Consider the following 19091-nt stretch of genomic DNA (forward strand, 5'->3'; position numbering starts at 1 on the left):
TTTGTTCTGCTCCTCCTTGGTTCCCTCCACCTCTGACTCTTATGTTCTCTTTGTGAACCTTTCCTCGCTTATTCTCTCCATATGTCCAACCATTTCAAAAACCCTTTTCTGCTCTCTCAACCACACTATTTTCATTACCACACATCTCTCTTACCCTTGCATTACTTACTCGATCAAACCACCTCACACCACATATTGTCCTCAAACATTTCATTTCCAACACATTCATCCTCCTTTGTACAATCCTATTTATAGCCCATGCCTCGCAACCATAAAATATTGTTGGAACTACTATACTATTCCTTCAAACATATTCATTTTTGATCTCTGAGATAATGTTTTTTTCCACACATTCTTCATCACTCCACTAGGAACCAATCTATCTCCTTGCTTCCTACTTCACCATGATGAATTGTAGAGGTGTAAGTATGGAAGTACAGCATAGTCTTCCCAACCCTGATGTAGCAGCTGAAATATGGATGTGGAATGAGGCACAGATGCCAAGAATCCAGACTCTGGAAATGAGCTATTTGAGAAGAGCATGTTTTGTGAATAGATGGAATGAAGAAAGAGATGAAAGGGTGTATGAGAGATCTGGCGTGGCAAGGAATGCAAAGTAAATGAATTGTGGAGTGGTAGCATGGGTGAAATGTAATGCTTTAGGTGGTTTGGGTGTGTGAAAAGAATGCAAGACTTGGAGTTTATAAAGAGAGTGTATTGTAATACAGTTAAAAGTTGTGTGGAATGGTGTATGCGAGGGAGGCATATAAGGACGGATAAGTGGAGAGATTTTTGCTTTGGCCATACCTTGTTGGGAGTTCCTGGAGGGAACAGGTATCACAGATATAGATAGATATACATTGTGGGTGTGTGGTTTTGGTATTTTACTCATAGCGGCTAGAGAATGGTTGGAAGCAAATGTGGCCTTTTTTTTTAGTTATGGTGCTACCTCACAAATGTCGAAAATGGCAGATAAATACGTAGTAGTGTTAGCCAGCACAGCATGTATGTGCAAAAATAGATGTTGACAAGTAGTTGTCTTTGGTTAGTTACTGCATCCATGTTAGTAGTCAAAAGGGGTAAATTGATTCCATAGGATCACAACCATATGTATGTAAGGTTTTATTTTCAGATTTGTAGTTTGTACATTTTTGTGCAAAACATATTTGCTCTATACATTTATCTGATTGATCTAAGCCTTGGGTAATATGATTTTTTTTTTAATGAATTCCTTGTAATTTGAATTATATTTATCCATGTGTATTTCTTTGTTTACAGAAAATGAAGAAAAAGGCGTTGGAGAAGGTATCCAAACAGATTGAACCATACAAGAAAGTCATTGCTGCCTATGGTATTGACAGTTAATAAACTGGGTGTCATTTCAAGAGTTTTTCTGCCCTATGACTGGTAATTGCCAGGGAAAGCAAATAATGCAATGATATAGGAATGAAGGGTGTTTGAGTATGAAACATTAATCATTTTCAAATAGAATTGTCAGATCAACAGCAGTTTAAAGTTTATGATAAGACATCTGTTACTTGTCAAATATGGATGATATTTCTTGAGATGAACTAAACTTTTTGTAATGTTTGAATTAGTGAATACATGCAAGGAAATCAGGAGAATGGGGAGACCAGGTTGAGGATGGAAGGATGAAGTGAAAAATATTTTGGGCAATCTGGGCCTGAAGATGCAGGAGGGTGCTCGTAAAGTTTTTTGTGGGATAGAGTTAATTGGAATAACATTTTATATAGGGGTAGACATGCTCTCCTTGAACTAAACCAGGGTGTATGAAGTATCTGGGATAAGTTGTGGAAAGGTCTTTGGGGTCTTCTTTTGGATAGGGAGCTGTGGTTTAAGTTCTTGTGGATAGGGAGCTGTGGTTTCAGTGCATTATACATGACAGCTAAAGAATGAATGTAAGTGGATGAAGCCTTTCTTTTGTTCGTAGTGCTATATCACTAATGTTGGAAATTGCATTTAGGTATAAAAAAGAATGCAAGTACTTAGTAAGTTTGAAACTTTATAATCTCTAGATTAACATAGTAGACTTAATGAAGTCAGAATACACAAGTTGTATTGACAAATCAAGCAAGCCTTTCAAGATGTGGAAGCCTCCTGCTTGATGATTGAGGCAAGTATCATTTCTGTTTCGTATATATGTTAAAGAATTAGTGGGTATGGGATGATTATAGATATTGGAGAAAATAGAATGAGAAAATTCAATGCTAGCTTTTAGATGTGCACCTGATGAAAAATTGTTAATGTTTGCGATAGACTATAGACTATGATAACGATGGAGAAGGATTCTGACAAATGTTTCAGGTTCTTTACTTACTCTGGTACATGGTTTAATGTTATGAATTTCAGGGTCAAGTGGATGTGAGCTTTATGGCGGTCAAGTGGATGTGACCTTTATGACGAAGTGGATGCGAGCTTTATTGCCTTAGTATGTATTTGCGATAACCTTTATGTTTATACCACATTTTGAAGGCTTTTCTTATGTATTTCTCTGATATGATTATTATAGAAAGAAATGAACCTCTGGCTCAATTCACAAGATAGAAATAATTCAGGAGTGTTGGGAAATTTATGGATCTGGTCTTTGTGCTGAAGAATGTGAGAAATACTCGCTATAATTTCTAATCTGCCCACCTCCCACCTTTCTCATGCTACATGCATTTTTTGCACAAGCCATTACTGCCTCCTAGATACATCCCATTCCTCGCCCACTCACCTCATGTCATGTACTTTCACCTTTTGCCATCTACACTCATTCTCTCCTGATACTTCCTCACACAAGTCTCCTTTCCAAGCTCACTTACTCTCACCATTCTCTTCTCTCCAACATTCTCTAACCATTTTTGAAAACCTTTACAAACCTTCTCCTTCACCTCCACAAGATCGTGATCAGCCATCCCTCCAGCTGCCCCTCTCAACACATTAACATCCAAAAGTCTCTTTTACATGCTTATTAATTAATTTAATCCAATAATGCCTTTTGACCATCTCTCCTACTTGCATATATATATTTTATTTATTTATTTATTTTGCTTTGTCGCTGTCTCCTGCGTTTGCGAGGTAGCGCAAGGAAACAGACGAAAGAAATGGCCCAACCCACCCCCATACACATGTATATACATACATGTCCACACACGCAAATATACATACCTATACATCTCAATGTACACATATATATACACACAGACACATACATATATACCCATGCACACAATTCACACTGCCTTTATTCATTTCCATCGCCACCTCACCACACATGGAATACCATCCCCCTCCCCCCCTCGTGTGCGAGGTAGCGCTAGGAAAAGACAACAAAGGCCCCATTCGTTCACACTCAGTCTCTAGCTGTCATGCAATAATGCCTGAAACCACAGCTCCCTTTCCACATCCAGGCCCCACACTACTTTCCATAGTTTACCCCAGACGCTTCACATGCCCTGATTCAATCCACTGACAGCATGTCAACCGCGGTATACCACATCGATCCAATTCACTCTATTCCTTGCCCGCCTTTCACCCTCCTGCATTTTCAGGCCCCGATCACTCAAAATCTTTTTCACGCCATCTTTCCACCTCCAATTTGGTCTCCCACTTCTCCTCGTTCCCTCCACCTCCGACACATCCTCTTGGTCAATCTTTCCTCACTCATTCTCTCCATGTGCCCAGATCATTTCAAAACACCCTCTTCTGCTCTCTCAACCACGCTATTTTTATTTCCACACATCTCTCTTACCCTTACATTACTTACTCGATCAAACCACCTCACACCACACATTGTCCTCAAACATCTCATTTCCAGCACATCCACCCTCCTGCGCACAACTCTATCCATAGCCCACGCCTCGCAACCATACAACATTGTTGGAACCACTATTCCTTCAAACATACCCATTTTTGCTTTCCGAGATAATGTTCTCGACTTCCACACATTCTTCAAGGCTCCCAGGATTTTCGCCCCCTCCCCCACCCTATGATTCACTTCCGCTTCCATGGTACCATCCGCTGCCAGATCCACTCCCAGATATCTAAAACACTTTACTTACTCCAGTTTTTCTCCATTCAAACTTACCTCCCAATTGACTTGACCCTCAACCCTACTGTACCTAATAACCTTGCTCTTATTCACATTTACTCTTAACTTTCTTCTTTCACACACTTTACCAAACTCAGTCACCAGCTTCTGCAGTTTCTCTCATGAATCAGCCACCAGCGCTGTATCATCAGCGAACAACAAGTGACTTACTTCCCAAGCTCTCTGATTCACAACAGACTTCATACTTGCCCCTCTTTCCAAAACTCTTGCATTCACCTCCCTAACAACCTCATCCTTAAACAAATCAAACAACCATGGAGACATCACACATCCCTGCCGCAAACCTACATTCACTGAGAACCAATCACTTTCCTCTCTTCCTACACGTACACATGCCATACATCCTCGATAAAAACTTTTCACTGCTTCTAGCAACTTGCCTCCCACACCATATATTCTTAGTACCTTTCACAGAGCATCTCTATCAACTCTATCATATGCCTTCTCCAGATCCATAAATGCTACATACAAATCCCTTTGCTATTCAAAGTATTTCTCACATACATTCTTCAAAGCAAACACCTGATCCACACATCCTCTACCACTTCTGAAACCACACTGCTCTTCCCCAATCTGATGCTCTGTACATGCCTTCACCCTCTCAATCAATACCCTCCCATATAATTTACCAGGAATACTCAACAAACTTATACCTCTGTAATTTGAGCACTCACTCTTATCCCCTTTGCCTTTGTACAATGGCACTATGCACGCATTCCGCCAATCCTCAGGCACCTCACCATGAGTCATACATACATTAAATCACCTTACCAACCAGTCAACAATACAGTCACCCCCTTTTTTGATAAGTTCCACTGCAATACCATCCAAACCTGCTGCCTTGCTGGCTTTCATCTTCCGCAAAGCTTTTACTACCTCTTCTCTGTTTACCAAATCATTTTCCTAACCCTCTCACTTTGCACACCACCTCGACCAAAACACCCTATATCTGCCACTCTGTCATCATACACATTCAACAAACCTTCAAAATACTCACTCCATCTCCTCCTCACATCACCACTACTTGTTATCACCTCCCCATTAGCGCCCTTCACTGAAGTTCCCATTTGCTCCCTTGTCTTACGCACTTTATTTACCTCCTTCCAGAACATCTTTTTATTCTCCCTAAAATTTAATGATACTCTCTCACCCCAACTCTCATTTGCCCTCTTTTTCACCTCTTGCACCTTTCTCTTGACCTCCTACCTCTTTCTTTTATACATCTCCCACTCAATTTCATTTTTTTCCCTGCAAAAATCGTCCACTTTCACTAATAATCTTTCTTCTTCATCCCACCACTCACTACCGTTTCTACTCAACCTACCTCCCACGCTTCTCATGCCACAAGCATCTTTTGTGCACTCCATCACTGATTCCCTAAATACATCCCATTCCTCCCCCACTCCCCTTACTTCCATTGTTCTCACCTTTTTCCACTCTGTACTCAGTCTCTCCTGGTACTTCCTCACACAAGTCTCCTTCCCAAGCTCACTTACTCTCACCACCCTCTTCTATGACATGCAGGGAATACGTGGGAAGTATTCGTTCTCCCCTATCCCCAGGGATAACATGTGATTTTATAAGCCATAATTCTTCTTGGGTACTTGTAAAAGAGGGAGTGATCAGACGATACCTAGAGCGCCTTCATTCAGTGTTAAATCTTTCACTCCCTAAGGATACTGCTTCCTTACAGAGATCATTGGTGATGCTTGCACATTACTCCCGTTGGATACTTAATTTTTCTGAAAAGATCCGTCTTCTCTTGCATGCTGATGGATTTACTCTGTCTACTGATGCAGCACTAGCTTTTGAGAACTTAAAGATATTGCAGATTCGGTGGTAAAAGCTATTGACCCTATGTCTCCTTTCACTATGGAAGCTGATGCTTCAGGCCATGCTATAACTGCTACACCATCTCAGAATTGATATTTATGTATGTATATTTAAACCAGGTATTCCCAATCACCATTCTTTTTTCAGCACACAAATCCACAAGCTCTTCACCATTCCCATTCACAATACTGAATACCTCATGTACACCAATTATACCCTCATCTGCCTCATTACTCACCTTCGCATCTAAATCGCCCATCACTAAAACCCGGTCTCGTGCATCAAAGCTGGTAACACACTTACTCAGCTGCTCCCAAAACACTTACCTCTCATGGTCTTTCTTCTCATGACCAGGTGCATAGGCACCATTAAGCACCCCTCTCTCTCCATCCACTTTGTTTTACGTGCACAATCCAGAATTTACTTTCCTACACTGTCACATACTCCCACAACTGCTTCAGGAGTAGTGCTACTCCTTCCTTAGTTCTTGTCCTCTCACCACCCCCTGACTTTACTCCCAAGACATTCCCCAATTACTCTTCCCCTTTACCTTTGAGCTTTGTTTCACTCATAGCCAGAAGATCCAGGTTGCTTTCCACAAACATACTACCTATCTCTCCTTTCTTCTCATCTTGGTTACATCTGCAAACATTCTGAGACTTCAAGGAGTATGAGCACCCCCCACTCGACTCCATCTTTTTCCCTTTTTAGATATTGAAATACATGTAGGAAGGTGACTAAAGGGGGTAGGATCAAGGGATTGGAAATCCTACTTCTTGTATTTTGATTTCTAAAAGAGGTAACAGAACAACTGTCCTGGCAGGGAGTACTCATTGTCATTGAAGGCTCAGACTAGGATGTCTGAAATGTGTGGATTTACCCAAGAAGAGAGAATAGATCATAATATATGTAAGAGAAGAAACCTAGATGTTTTTGCTCGGTGAAATGCAGCACAAGTGTAAAGAGTAAGTATGGTTAGAAAATGTATTAGGTGTAAAGTCAGGGGTTGGTGAAAGTGCAGGAGCTAAGAAAGGAGTGGCATTAGTCTTGAAGCAATTGTGGGAGTGCATGATAATGTAAGGAAGTAAATTCTAGACTGATGTGGGTAAAATTGAAAGTGGATGGCAAGAGATAGGTGAATATTACCGTTGAGGGAGCATTTCAACAGTTTTAGTGTAATAGACTGTGTAGAAGTTATGGGAGACTTAAGTGTCTAAGTAAGTGATATGGTCGTTAAGTGTATAATTAAGGTGTATGGAGTATTAGTTATTCATGGAAATGAAGAGCTTTTGAGGTAGTGTGCTGAAAAGGGGTTGGTGCTTGGGAATACCTGGTGTAAGTATACTTTCATGATTATACGTATGTAAAGTTTATATATGTGGCTTGTAGAGATTGTCAGTGGGCATTAATGCATTGCATGTTAATTGATAGGCATGTAAAATAGAGCCTGGATGTAAATGCGATTAGAGAGGCAACTAGTGGGATGTTTGATCACTCTTGTGGGGGTGAGGGTAAAGATTTATTGAGGTTTTCAAAAAGGAGGAAACAAGCTCAGAGAAGAGAAGAGAGTGGTGAGAGTGAGTGAGCTTAAAAGGGAGACTTGTGTGAAGAAAAACCAGGAGAGATTGAATTTAGAATGGCAAAAGGGAAGTTTAAATGAAGTGAGGGGAGTCGGTGAGGAATAGGAGATATCTAAAGAAGCCCATGCCATATCAGCTAACATGAGAAGAAATGTGCAGGAGATGCATGTGGCATGTGAAAGTTGGGTGGTGGGCAGAATAGGAAGGGTAGGGAGTGGAGGGATAAAGTTAATAGAGGAATAGGAAAGAGAGGCATTTGTGTACTACTTAAAAGGAAGGAATGCAAATGATATGGAGATGTATGAGAAAGAAGTGACAGGTCAAGAGGAAGGTGTGTGGGTTGAAAAAAAGGGCAAATGAGCATTGGGATGAGAGAGTATCATTTAACTTTAGGGGAAAAAAAGGATGTTTTAGATGGTAATGTGCCAAAGACTAGAGAACAAGTGGGAACATTGGTGAAAGGATTAGAAGGGAAAGTTATCACAGGTAATGATGAAGTGAGGAGATGGAGTAAGTGTTTATAAGGATTATTAAATGTTTGATGTGAAGAGAGAGTGTCATGGAGAATGTTTTGGTGAAGAGAGGTGATGGTGAAAGCTTTGCGGAAGATGAAATGTGGCAAGACGGAGTGGATGGTATTGCAGTTGAATTTATTAAGGAAGAGGGAAATGTGGTGTTGTTTGGTTGGTAAGGATATTGTGCAAGTATGCAGTCTATTGTGGATGAGAGCTCTTGGGAAGTGAGTCAGTTGTTGTTCGCTAATGATACAGCGCTGGTGGCTGATTCGGGTGAGAAACTGCAGAAGCCGGTGGCTGAGTTTGGTAAAGTGTGTGAAAGAAGAAAGCTGAGAGTAAATGTGAATAAGAGCAAGGTTATTAGGTACAGTAGGGTTGAGGGACAAGTAAATTAGGAGGTAAGTTTGAATGGAGAAAAACTGGAGGAAGTAAAGTGTTTTAGATATCTGGGAATGGATTTGGCAGCAGATGGAACCATGGAAGCAGAAGTGAGTCACAGGGTGGGGGAGGGGCAAAAGTTCTGGGAGCGTTGAAAAATGTGTGGAAGGCGAGAACATTATCTCGGAAAGCAGAAATGGGTATGTTTGAAGGAAAAGTGGTTCCATCAATGTTATATGGTTGTGAGGCATGGGCTATAGATGGAGTTGTGCGGAGGAGGGTGGGTGTGTTGGAAATGAGATGTTTGAGGACAATATGTGGTGTGAGGTGGTTTGATTGAGTAAGTAATGAAAGGGTAAGAGAGATGTGTGGTAATGAAAAGAGTGTGGTTGAGAGAGCAGAAGAGGGTGTTTTGAGAACAGAAGAGGGTGTTTTGAAATGGTTTGGTCACATGGAGAGAATGAGTGAGGAAAGATTGACAAAGAGGATATATGTGTCAGAGGTGGCAAAAACGAGAAGTGGGAAATGAAATTGGAGTTTGAAGGATGGAGTGAAAAAGATTTTGAGCGATAGGGGCCTGAACATGCAGGAGGGTGAAAGGTGTGCAAGGAATAGAGTGAATTGGAATGATGTGGTATACCGGGGTCGACGTACTGTCAATGGATTGAACCAGGGCATGTGAGGTGTATGAGGGTAAACCATGGAAAGCTTTGCGGCGCCTGGATGTGGAAAGGGAGCTGTGGTTTCGGTGCAAAATACACGACAGGTAGAGACTGAGTGTGAACGAATATGGCCTTTGTTGTCTTTTCCTAGCCCTACCTTGCACGCCTGCGGGGGGAGGGGGTTGTCATTTCATGTGTGACGGGATGGCGACAGGAATGAAGAAAGGCAGCAAGTATGAATTATGTACATGTGTATATATGTATATGTATGTGTATGTATATATATATATATATATATATGTACACGTTGAGATGTATAGGTATGTACATGTGCGTGTGTGGATGTGTATGTATATACATGTGTATGTGGGTGGGTTGGGCCATTCTTACGTCAGTTTCCTTGCGCTACCTTGCTAATGCGGGAGACAGCGACAAAGTATAATAAATAAATATAGATATGTGCATATGTGGGAATTTATGTATATACATGTATGTACGAATGGATGGAAGTAAATTCTCGATTAATATGGGTAAAATTGAAAGTTGATGGAGAGAGGTGGGTGATTATTGGTGCATATGCACCTGGGCATGAGAAGAAAGATCATGAGAGGCAAGTGTTTTGGGAGCAGCTAAATGAGTGTGTTAGCGGTTTTGATGCACGAGACCGGGTTATAGTGATGGGTGATTTGAATGCAAAGGTGAGTAATGTGGCAGTTGAGGGAATAATTGGTATGCATGGGGTGTTCAGTGTTGTAAATGGAAATGGTGAAGAGCTTGTAGATTTATGTGCTGAAAAAGGACTGATGATTGGGAATACCTGGTTTAAAAAGCGAGATATACATAAGTATACTTATGTAAGTAGGAGAGATGGCCAGAGAGCGTTATTGGATTACGTGTTAATTGACAGGCGTGCGAAAGAGAGACTTTTGGATGTTAATGTGCTGAGAGGTGCAACTGGAGGGATGTCCGATCATTATCTTGTGGAGGCTAAGGTGAAGATTAGTATGGGTTTTCAGAAAAGAGGAGTGAATGTTGGGGTGAAGAAGGTGGTGAGAGTAAGTGAGCTTGGGAAGGAGACCTGTGTGGGGAAGTACCAGGAGAGACTGTGTACAGAATGGAAAAAGGTGAGAACAATGGAAGTAAGGGGAGTGGGGGAGGAATGGGATGTATTTAGGGAATCAGTGATGGATTGCGCAAAAGATGCTTGTGGCATGAGAAGAGTGGGAGGTGGGCTGTTTAGAAAGGGTAGTGAGTGGTGGGATGAAGAAGTAAGAGTATTAGTGAAAGAGAAGAGAGAGGCATTTGGACGATTTTTGCAGGGAAAAAATGCAATTGAGTGGGAGAAGTATAAAAGAAAGAGACAGGAGGTCAAGAGAAAGGTGCAAGAGGTGAAAAAAAGGGCAAATGAGAGTTGGGGTGAGAGACTATCAGTAAATTTTAGGGAGAATAAAAAGATGTTCTGGAAGGAGGTAAATAGGGTGCGTAAGACAAGGGAGCAAATGGGAACTTCAGTGAAGGGCGTAAATGGGGAGGTGATAACAAGTAGCGGTGATGTGAGAAGGAGATGGAATGAGTATTTTGAAGGTTTGTTGAATGTGTCTGATGACAGAGTGGCAGATATAGGGTGTTTTGGTCGAGGTGGTGTGCAAAGTGAGAGGGTTAGGGAAAATGATTTGGTAAACAGAGAAGAGGTAGTAAAAGCTTTGCGGAAGATGAAAGCCGGCAAGGCAGCAGGTTTGGATGGTATTGCAGTGGAATTTATGAAAAAAGGGGGTGACTGTATTGTTGACTGGTTGGTAAGGTTATTTAATGTATGTATGACTCATGGTGAGGATTGGCGGAATGCGTGCATAGTGCCATTGTACAAAGGCAAAGGGGATAAGAGTGAGTGCTCAAATTACAGAGGTATAAGTTTGTTGAGTATTCCTGGTAAATTATATGGGAGGGTATTGATTGAGAGGGTGAAGGCATGTACAGAGCATCAGATTGGGGAAGAGCAGTGCGGTTTCAGAAGTGGTAGAGGATGTGTGGATCAGGTGTTTGCTTTGAAGAATGTATGTGAGAAATACTTAGAAAAGCAAATGGATTTGTATGTAGCATTTATGGATCTGGAGAAGGCATATGATAGAGTTGATAGAGATGCTCTGTGGAAGGTATTAAGAATATATGGTGTGGGAGGCAAGTTGTTAGAAGCAGTGAAAAGTTTTTATCGAGGATGTAAGGCATGTGTACGTGTAGGAAGAGAGGAAAGTGATTGGTTCTCAGTGAATGTAGGTTTGCGGCAGGGGTGTGTGATGTCTCCATGGTTGTTTAATTTGTTTATGGATGGGGTTGTAAGGGAGGTAAATGCAAGAGTCCTGGAAAGAGGGGCAAGTATGAAGTCTGTTGGGGATGAGAGAGCTTGGGAAGTGAGTCAGTTGTTGTTCGCTGATGATACAGCGCTGGTGGCTGATTCATGTGAGAAACTGCAGAAGCTGGTGACTGAGTTTGGTAAAGTGTGTGGAAGAAGAAAGTTGAGAGTAAATGTGAATAAGAGCAAGGTTATTAGGTACAGTAGGGGTGAGGGTCAAGTCAATTGGGAGGTGAGTTTGAATGGAGAAAAACTGGAGGAAGTGAAGTGTTTTAGATATCTAGGAGTGGATCTGTCAGCGGATGGAACCATGGAAGCGGAAGTGGATCATAGGGTGGGGGAGGGGGCGAAAATTTTGGGAGCCTTGAAAAATGTGTGGAAGTCGAGAACATTATCTCGGAAAGCAAAAATGGGTATGTTTGAGGGAATAGTGGTTCCAACAATGTTGTATGGTTGCGAGGCGTGGGCTATGGATAGAGATGTGCGCAGGAGGATGGATGTGCTGGAAATGAGATGTTTGAGGACAATGTGTGGTGTGAGGTGGTTTGATCGAGTAAGTAACGTAAGGGTAAGAGAGATGTGTGGAAATAAAAAGAGCGTGGTTGAGAGAGCAGAAGAGGGTGTTTTGAAATGGTTTGGGCACATGGAGAGAATGAGTGAGGAGAGATTGACCAAGAGGATATATGTGTCGGAGGTGGAGGGAACGAGGAGAAGAGGGAGACCAAATTGGAGGTGGAAAGATGGAGTGAAAAAGATTTTGTGTGATCGGGGCCTGAACATGCAGGAGGGTGAAAGGAGGGCAAGAAATGGAGTGAATTGGAGTCATGTGGTATACAGGGGTTGACGTGCTGTCAGTGGATTGAAGCAAGGCATGTGAAGCGTCTGGGGTAAACCATGGAAAGCTGTGTAGGTATGTATATTTGCGTGTGTGGACGTGTGTATGTACATGTGTATGGGGGGGGGGGCCATTTCTTTCGTCTGTTTCCTTGCGCTACCTCGCAAACGCGGGAGACAGCGACAAAGTATAAAAAAAAAAAAAAAAAAAAAAAAAACGAATGGATGGGCCATTCTTCATGTTTCCTGATGCTACCTCACTGAAGCGGGAAACAGCGATTGTGTATAATGATAGATGATAGATGTTTGGATACATTTTAATCATTTGTGTAGACATACTTGTATGTATGTATATTATGCACAAATTGAATTTTCTCTATAATAGCATGATGAGAAATTTACAATTAGATATGAAAAGGCATGATTCATTTTACATGCACTACCAGATGAGGAAAACGGAACAAAGTATTATGGTATATTGTAACAATTAATAGCTATTTTTTTTCTTTTTGTTCCCAGCAAGGTCGAAGATTAAGAAGGAATCCTTTGTCATCCCATGGAAAAGGAAAATGTGCAAAAAGGTAAGAATTAATCATTTTTGTCATACTGTAATAATGTTTTGTCTGTCTGTTGAGAGAGTGCAGGGCAATTAAGGAATATGCACTTAGTGTCATCATGGTTGTTGTATCATGGGATTAAAGGGTCATGGGATATGCTGAAACTGATTATGTTGTAGTGAGGGGTAATATTCAGAACATAAGTAGGATAATGTGACTTGTTAGTGTGGGCAGTTTGGTTACTGATGGCTGTATGTCTTGAGTTGAGTGGGCAGTTGTTTAGCACCTGTTGAAGTATTTCATTGTATGTTTTTTCAGTGCCATATTTGTTGGAACGTGGGATCTGTGGCTATAGATGACTGAATTGTGAAGGAGTAACATTTATATTTTTACTTGCATAATGGTAGTTAGTCATATAGTGGTTTGAGTGGAAGGGGTCTAATGCTGTTGCGTAGAATTCAGTGCCAAGCATGTTCAGATGGGTTTGTAATGGGAAGATCATTTTTTCATTGTATAAGTATAGAGTGTTTTTGGTTGCTTGGCAGCTAGTTATATTTTCGAGTGCACATATTGTGTGGTTTGAAGTTTTGTTCTATTTTCTTGCAAGAAAACAGAGAAAAGAACAAGAGATAAAGTGTATTTTTAAAGTGGAGCAGTTGAATTATTTTGTAAATGTAGAGGGATTGTTCATGTAGGGAATAGGTTGGAAATGTTCTTTCTTTCCTAAATATATAGTTGGGAGATGGGCAGATTAGAAAGGGTAGTGAGTAGTGGGATGAAGGAGTAAGATTGTTTGTGCATGAGAAAAGAGAGGCGTTTGGACAGCATTTGCAGGGAAGTAGTGCAGATGAGTGGGAGTTGTATAAAAGAAAGTGGCAAGAGAAACATGCGAGAGCTGAAAGAGGGCAAGTGAGAGTTGGGATGAGAGAGTATCATTAAATTTTAGGGAAAATAAAAAGATTTCGAATGAGGTAAATGTGCATAAGACAAGAGAAGAAATGGGAACATTGGTGAAGGTAGCAAGTGGGGAAATGATAAGAGGTAATGTTGGAGTGAGAAGTAGATGTAGTGAGTATTTTGAAGGTTTGTTGAATGTTTGATATTTTATATACATTCGCCATTTCCCGTGTTAGCGAGGTAGCATTAAGAAGAGAGGACTAAGCCTTAGAAGGAATATCCTCACTTGGCCCCCTTCTCTGTTCCTTTTTTTTGAAAAATTAAAAATGGTAGGGGAGGATTTCCAGCCCCGGCTCCCTCCCCTTTGAGTCGCCTTCAACGACACGCAGGAAGTATTCTTTCTCCCCTGTCCCCGGGTTCTAAAGCTGATTCATTAGCTAAAGCTAAGCTGCGCTGCACTTACAACAATTTTGCTGCTCCCCTTTGCTCCAGCTGCCTGAGCTGGAGTCTGAGCTCCAACAAAATCACCTACAAATTCTCTACATGGATCAGGCTGAGATGGAGCCTTGGGGGCAGTTATGGCTAAGAGCTCTGCATAAGTAAAGGCATCAGGTGGGGACAGAAGTGACAGCAAGTTAGGCAGCAGTGCTGGTTGTGGCTATATGGGGCAGCAATCAAATCGTGTAGAATGTTCACTACTAGCTGGAATACTGGACTTATAACTCCTGCATGGCTTACCTGTGTCATAAGCATGAGTAAACTTTGGACTGCAAATAACAAAGAAGTTCCATCTTCGGTCAGCCCCTTGGAATAGCTAGATCTTCAGAATGCAGCTGCAGATTAGACTCGAGGTCCTCCAATTCCCAGTCATGTTAAGTCCTCTTTCTGCTAATGTTTCCTCAACCTCGTCCACTTCCTAACATCATCATTATTGATGGTTCAGGCTCAAGGTTCCACAGAAGGTTGCTGGACAGCTAACCAAGCCGATACGATCATCATGATAGTTATATGCCCCAATGCTTTTGTTCTTTGCTTGCTTATAAGCTCACCTGAACAAGGTCCTGATACGAACATGGGTAGAGCATGGACCAACAAGCAGAGGGTACAACCTATGACATCCTGGTGCAATAGACCATGAATCAAGTCCATGGCCTGAGTTAGATCAGAATGGAAAACACTCTGCATCCCAGACCTAATGATAGTGGCACATGTAGGGTGTTTTGGTCTGGGTGTATATGAAATGAGAGGGTGAAGGAGAATGATTTGGTAAACAGAGAAGAGGTAGTGAAAGCTTTGTAGAAGATGAAAGCTGGCAAGGCCACAGGATTGGATGGTATTGCAGTGGGATTTATTAAAAAGGGGAGTAGGGGTGACTGGCTGGTTGGTTGGTAAGGATATTCATTGTATGTATGGACCATGGTGAAGTGCCTGAAGATTGGCAGAATGCATGTATGGTGCTGTTGTACAAAGGCAAAGGGGATAAAGGTGAATGTTCAAACTACAGAGGCATAAGTTTTTGAGCCTTCCTTGGAAATTATATGGGAGGGTTTTGATTGAGAGGGTGAAGGCATGTACAGAGCATCAGATTGGGAAGGAGCAGTGTGGTTTCCAAAGTGGTAGAGGATGTGTAGATAAGGTGTTTGCTTTGAAGAATGTGAGAAATACTTAGAAAAACAAATGGATATGTATGTAGCATTTATGGATCTGGGGAAAGCATATGAGAGGGTTGATAGAGATGCTATGTGTAAGGTTTTAAGAGTATATGGTGTGGGAGATAAGTTGCTAGAAGCAGTGAAGAGTTTTAACCAAGGATGTAAGGCATGTGTATGAGTAGGAAGAAAGTAGTGATTGGATCCCAGTGAATGTGGGTCTGAAGCAGGGGTGTGTGATGTCCCCATGGTTGTTTCATATGTTTGTGGATGGGGTGGTTAGAGAGGTAAATGCAAGAATTTTGGAGATAGGGGTGAGTATGCAGTCTGTTTTGGATGAGAGTTCCTGGGAAATGAGTTGGTTGTTGTTTGCCGATGATACAGCTCTAGTGGCTGATTCATTTGAGAAACTGCAGAGGTTGGTGAGTGAGTTTGGGAAAGTGTGTTAAAGGAAAAAGTTGAGAGTAAATGTAAATAAGAGGAAGGTTATTAGGTTCAATAGGGTTGAGGGACAGTTTAATTGGGATGTAAGTTTGAATGGAGAAAAATTGTAAGTGAAGTGTTTTTGATATGTGGGAGTGGACTTATCAGTGAATGAAACCATGGGAGTGGAAGTGAGTCACATGGTGGTGGAAGGGGCAAAGGTTCTGGGAGCGACGAAGAATGTGTGGAAGGAGAGAAAGTTATCTCGGTCAGCAAAAATGGGTATTTTGAAGGAATAGTAGTTCTAACAATGTTATATGGCATGGGCTATAGGTAGGGTTGTAGGGAGGAGGGTGGATGTGCTGGAAATGAAATGTTTAAGGACAGACTGTGGTGTGAGGTGCTTTGATCAAGTAAGTAATTTAAGGGTAAGAGAGATGAGTGGAAATAAAAAGTGTATGGTTTAGTGATCAGAATAGAGTGTTCTGAAATGGTTTGCATATATGGAGAGAATGAGGAAAGAATGACAAAGAGGATATATGTGTCGGAGGTGAAGGGAACAAGAAGTGGGGGACCAAATTGGAGGTGGAAGGATGGAGTGAAAAAGATAGTGAGCGATTGGGGTCCTGAACATACAGGTGGGTGAGAGGCATGCAAGGAATAGAATGAATTGGAACGATGTGGTATACTAGGGTCAACGTGATGTCAGTGGACTGAACCAGGGCTAGTAAAGTGTCTTGGGTAAACAGTGGAAAGATCTGTGTGGCATAGATGTGGACAGGGAGCTTTGGTTTCAATGCATTACAGATGACAGCTAGAGGCTGAGTGTGAACGAATGTGGCCTTTTTGTCTGTATTCCTGGCACTACCTCGCTGAAGCAGGGGATAGTTATGCTGTTTTCCTGTGGTGCAGGGTAGAGATAGCAATGCATGAAGGCAAGCAAATATGAATGTATACCTGTGTAGGAGGAGAGGAAAGTGATTGGTTCTCAGTGAATGTAGGTTTGCAGCAGGGTGTGTGATGTCTCCATGGTTGTTTAATTTGTTTATGGATGGGGTTGTTAGGGAGGTGAATGCAAGAGTTTTGGAAAGAAGGGCAAGTATGAAGTCTGTTGGGGATGAGAGAGCTTGGGAAGTGAGTCAGTTGTTGTTCGCTGATGATACAGCGCTGGTGGCTGATTCATGTGAGAAACTGCAGAAGCTGGTGACTGAGTTTGGTAAAGTGTGTGAAAGAAGAAAGTTAAGAGTAAATGTGAATAAGAGCAAGGTTGTTAAGTACAGTAGGGTTGAGGGTCAAGTCAATTGGGAGGTAAGTTTGAATGGAGAAAAACTGGAGGAAGTAAAGTGTTTTAGATATCTGGGAGTGGATATGGCAGCGGTTGGAACCATGGAAGCGGAAGTGGATCATAGGTTGGGGGAGGGGGCGAAAATTCTGGGAGCCTTGAAGAATGTGTGGAAGTCGAGAACATTATCTCGGAAAGCAAAAATGGGTATGTTTGAAGGAATAGTAGTTCCAACAATGTTGTATGGTTGCAAGGCGTGGGCTATGGATAGAGTTGTGCGCAGGAGGATGGATGTGCTGGAAATGAGATGTTTGAGGACAATGTGTGGTGTGAGGTGGTTTGATCGAGTAAGTAACGTAGGGGTAAGAGAGATGTTTGGAAATAAAAAGAGCGTGGTTGAGAGAGCAGAAGAGGGTGTTTTGAAATGGTTTGGGCACATGGAGAGAATGAGTGAGGAAAGATTGACCAAGAGGATATATGTGTCGGAGGTGGAGGGAACGAGAAGTGGGAGACCAAATTGGAGGTGGAAAGATGGAGTGAAAAAGATTTTGTGTGATCGGGGCCTGAACATGCAGGAGGGTGAAAGGAGGGCAAGGAATAGAGTGAATTGGATCGATGTGGTATACCGGGGTTGACGTACTGTCAGTGGATTGAATCAGGGCATGTGAAGCGTCTGGGGTAAACCATGGAAAGCTGTGTAGGTATGTATATTTGCGTGTGTGAACGTATGTGTATGGGGGTGGGTTGGGCCATTTCTTTCGTCTGTTTCCTTGTGCTACCTCGCAAACGCGGGAGACAACGACAAAGCAAAAAAAAAAAACTTCTGTATGTATGTAATGTTGTCATATGTGTATGTATATATTTGCGTATGGGGATAGGGGAAAAGAATAATTCCCACGCATTCCCCACTTGTCGTAGAAGGCAACTAAAGGGGACGGGATCAGGGGGATAGAAACCCTCCCTTCGTGTATTTCAACTTTATTAAAGGGGAAACAGAAGGAGGAGGCAAGCGGGGAGTGCTCATCCTCCTCGAAGGCTCAGATTGGGGTGTCTAAATATGTGTGGATGTAAACAAGATGAGAAAAAAGGAGAGATAGGTAGTATGTTTGAGGAAAGGAACCTGAATGTTTTGGCTCTGAGTGAAACAAAGCTCGATGGTAAAGGGGAGGAGTGGATTGGGAATGTTTGAGGAGTAAAGTCAGGGATTGGTGAGAGGACAAGAGCAAAGGAAGGTGGAGCACTACTCCTGAAACAGGATTGGTGGGAGTATGTGATAGAGTGTAAGAATGTAAAATCTACATTCATATGGGTAAAACTGAAAGTGGATGGAGAGAGATGGGTGATTATTGGTGCCAGTGCACCTGGGCATGAGAAGAGGCTAGTGTTTTGGGAGCAGCTGAGTGTGTTAGCACTTTTAATGCACGAGACCGGGTTATAGTGATGGGTGATTTGAATGCAAAGGTGTGTGATGTGAAAGTTGAGGGAATAATTGGTGTACATGGGGTGTCCAGTGTTTTAAATGGAAATGATGAAGAGCTTGTAGAATTGTGTCCTGATAAAGGACTGGTGATTGGAAATACCCAGTTTAAAGAGAGATGTACATAAGTATACGTATGTAGATAGGAGAGATGGCCAGAGAGCATTATTGGATTACGTGTTAATTGATAGGTGCTTGAATGAGAGAGTTTTGGATGTTAATGTGCTGAGAGGTGCAACTGGAGGGATGTCAGATCATTATCTTGTGGAGGCAAAGGTGAATATTTGTAGAGGTTTTCAGAAAAGAAGAGAAAATGTTGGGATGAAGAGAGTAAGTGAGCTTGGGAATGAGACTTGTGTGAGGAAGTACCAGGAGAGACTGAGCGCAGAATTGAAAAAGGTGAGAGTAAAGGAGGTAAGAGGAGTGGGGGAGGAATGGGGTGTATTTAGGGAAGCAGTGATGGCTTTCACAAAAGATGCTTGTGGCATGAGAAGTGTTCTAGGTGGGCAGATTAGAAAGGGTAGTGAGTGGTGGGATGAA

General features: G+C 41.9%; 2 protein-coding genes across 21 annotated transcripts in view; both read left to right on the forward strand.

Annotated features, from left to right (window-relative positions):
- RpL13A (ribosomal protein L13A) overlaps positions 1 to 1381 on the forward strand; it is a 67763-nt gene extending 66382 nt beyond the window's left edge. Inside the window, exon 6 of the mRNA XM_071665814.1 lies at positions 1279 to 1381. Coding sequence (XP_071521915.1) covers positions 1279 to 1365 — 87 coding nt within the window. The 3' untranslated portion in view covers positions 1366 to 1381. The remainder of the gene's footprint in view (positions 1 to 1278) is intronic.
- The window catches only part of LOC139750924 (uncharacterized), a 109954-nt gene continuing 92244 nt past the window's right edge, over positions 1382 to 19091 (forward strand). For 4 of the 20 annotated variants that reach the window (XM_071665823.1, XM_071665822.1, XM_071665824.1 and 1 more), the window contains exons 1-3: positions 1385 to 2134; positions 2371 to 2449; positions 12786 to 12847. In XM_071665823.1, the coding sequence (XP_071521924.1) occupies positions 12823 to 12847 (25 nt within the window). In that variant the 5' untranslated portion in view covers positions 1385 to 2134; positions 2371 to 2449; positions 12786 to 12822. Of the gene's footprint in view, positions 2450 to 12785; positions 12848 to 19091 lie in introns of those variants that run through there. The other 16 variants (XM_071665834.1, XM_071665835.1, XM_071665832.1 and 13 more) reach the window with 15 other exon arrangements.

The sequence above is a fragment of the Panulirus ornatus genome, chromosome 10, assembly GCF_036320965.1.
Source record: "Panulirus ornatus isolate Po-2019 chromosome 10, ASM3632096v1, whole genome shotgun sequence".
Taxonomy (NCBI): Eukaryota; Metazoa; Arthropoda; class Malacostraca; order Decapoda; family Palinuridae; genus Panulirus; species Panulirus ornatus.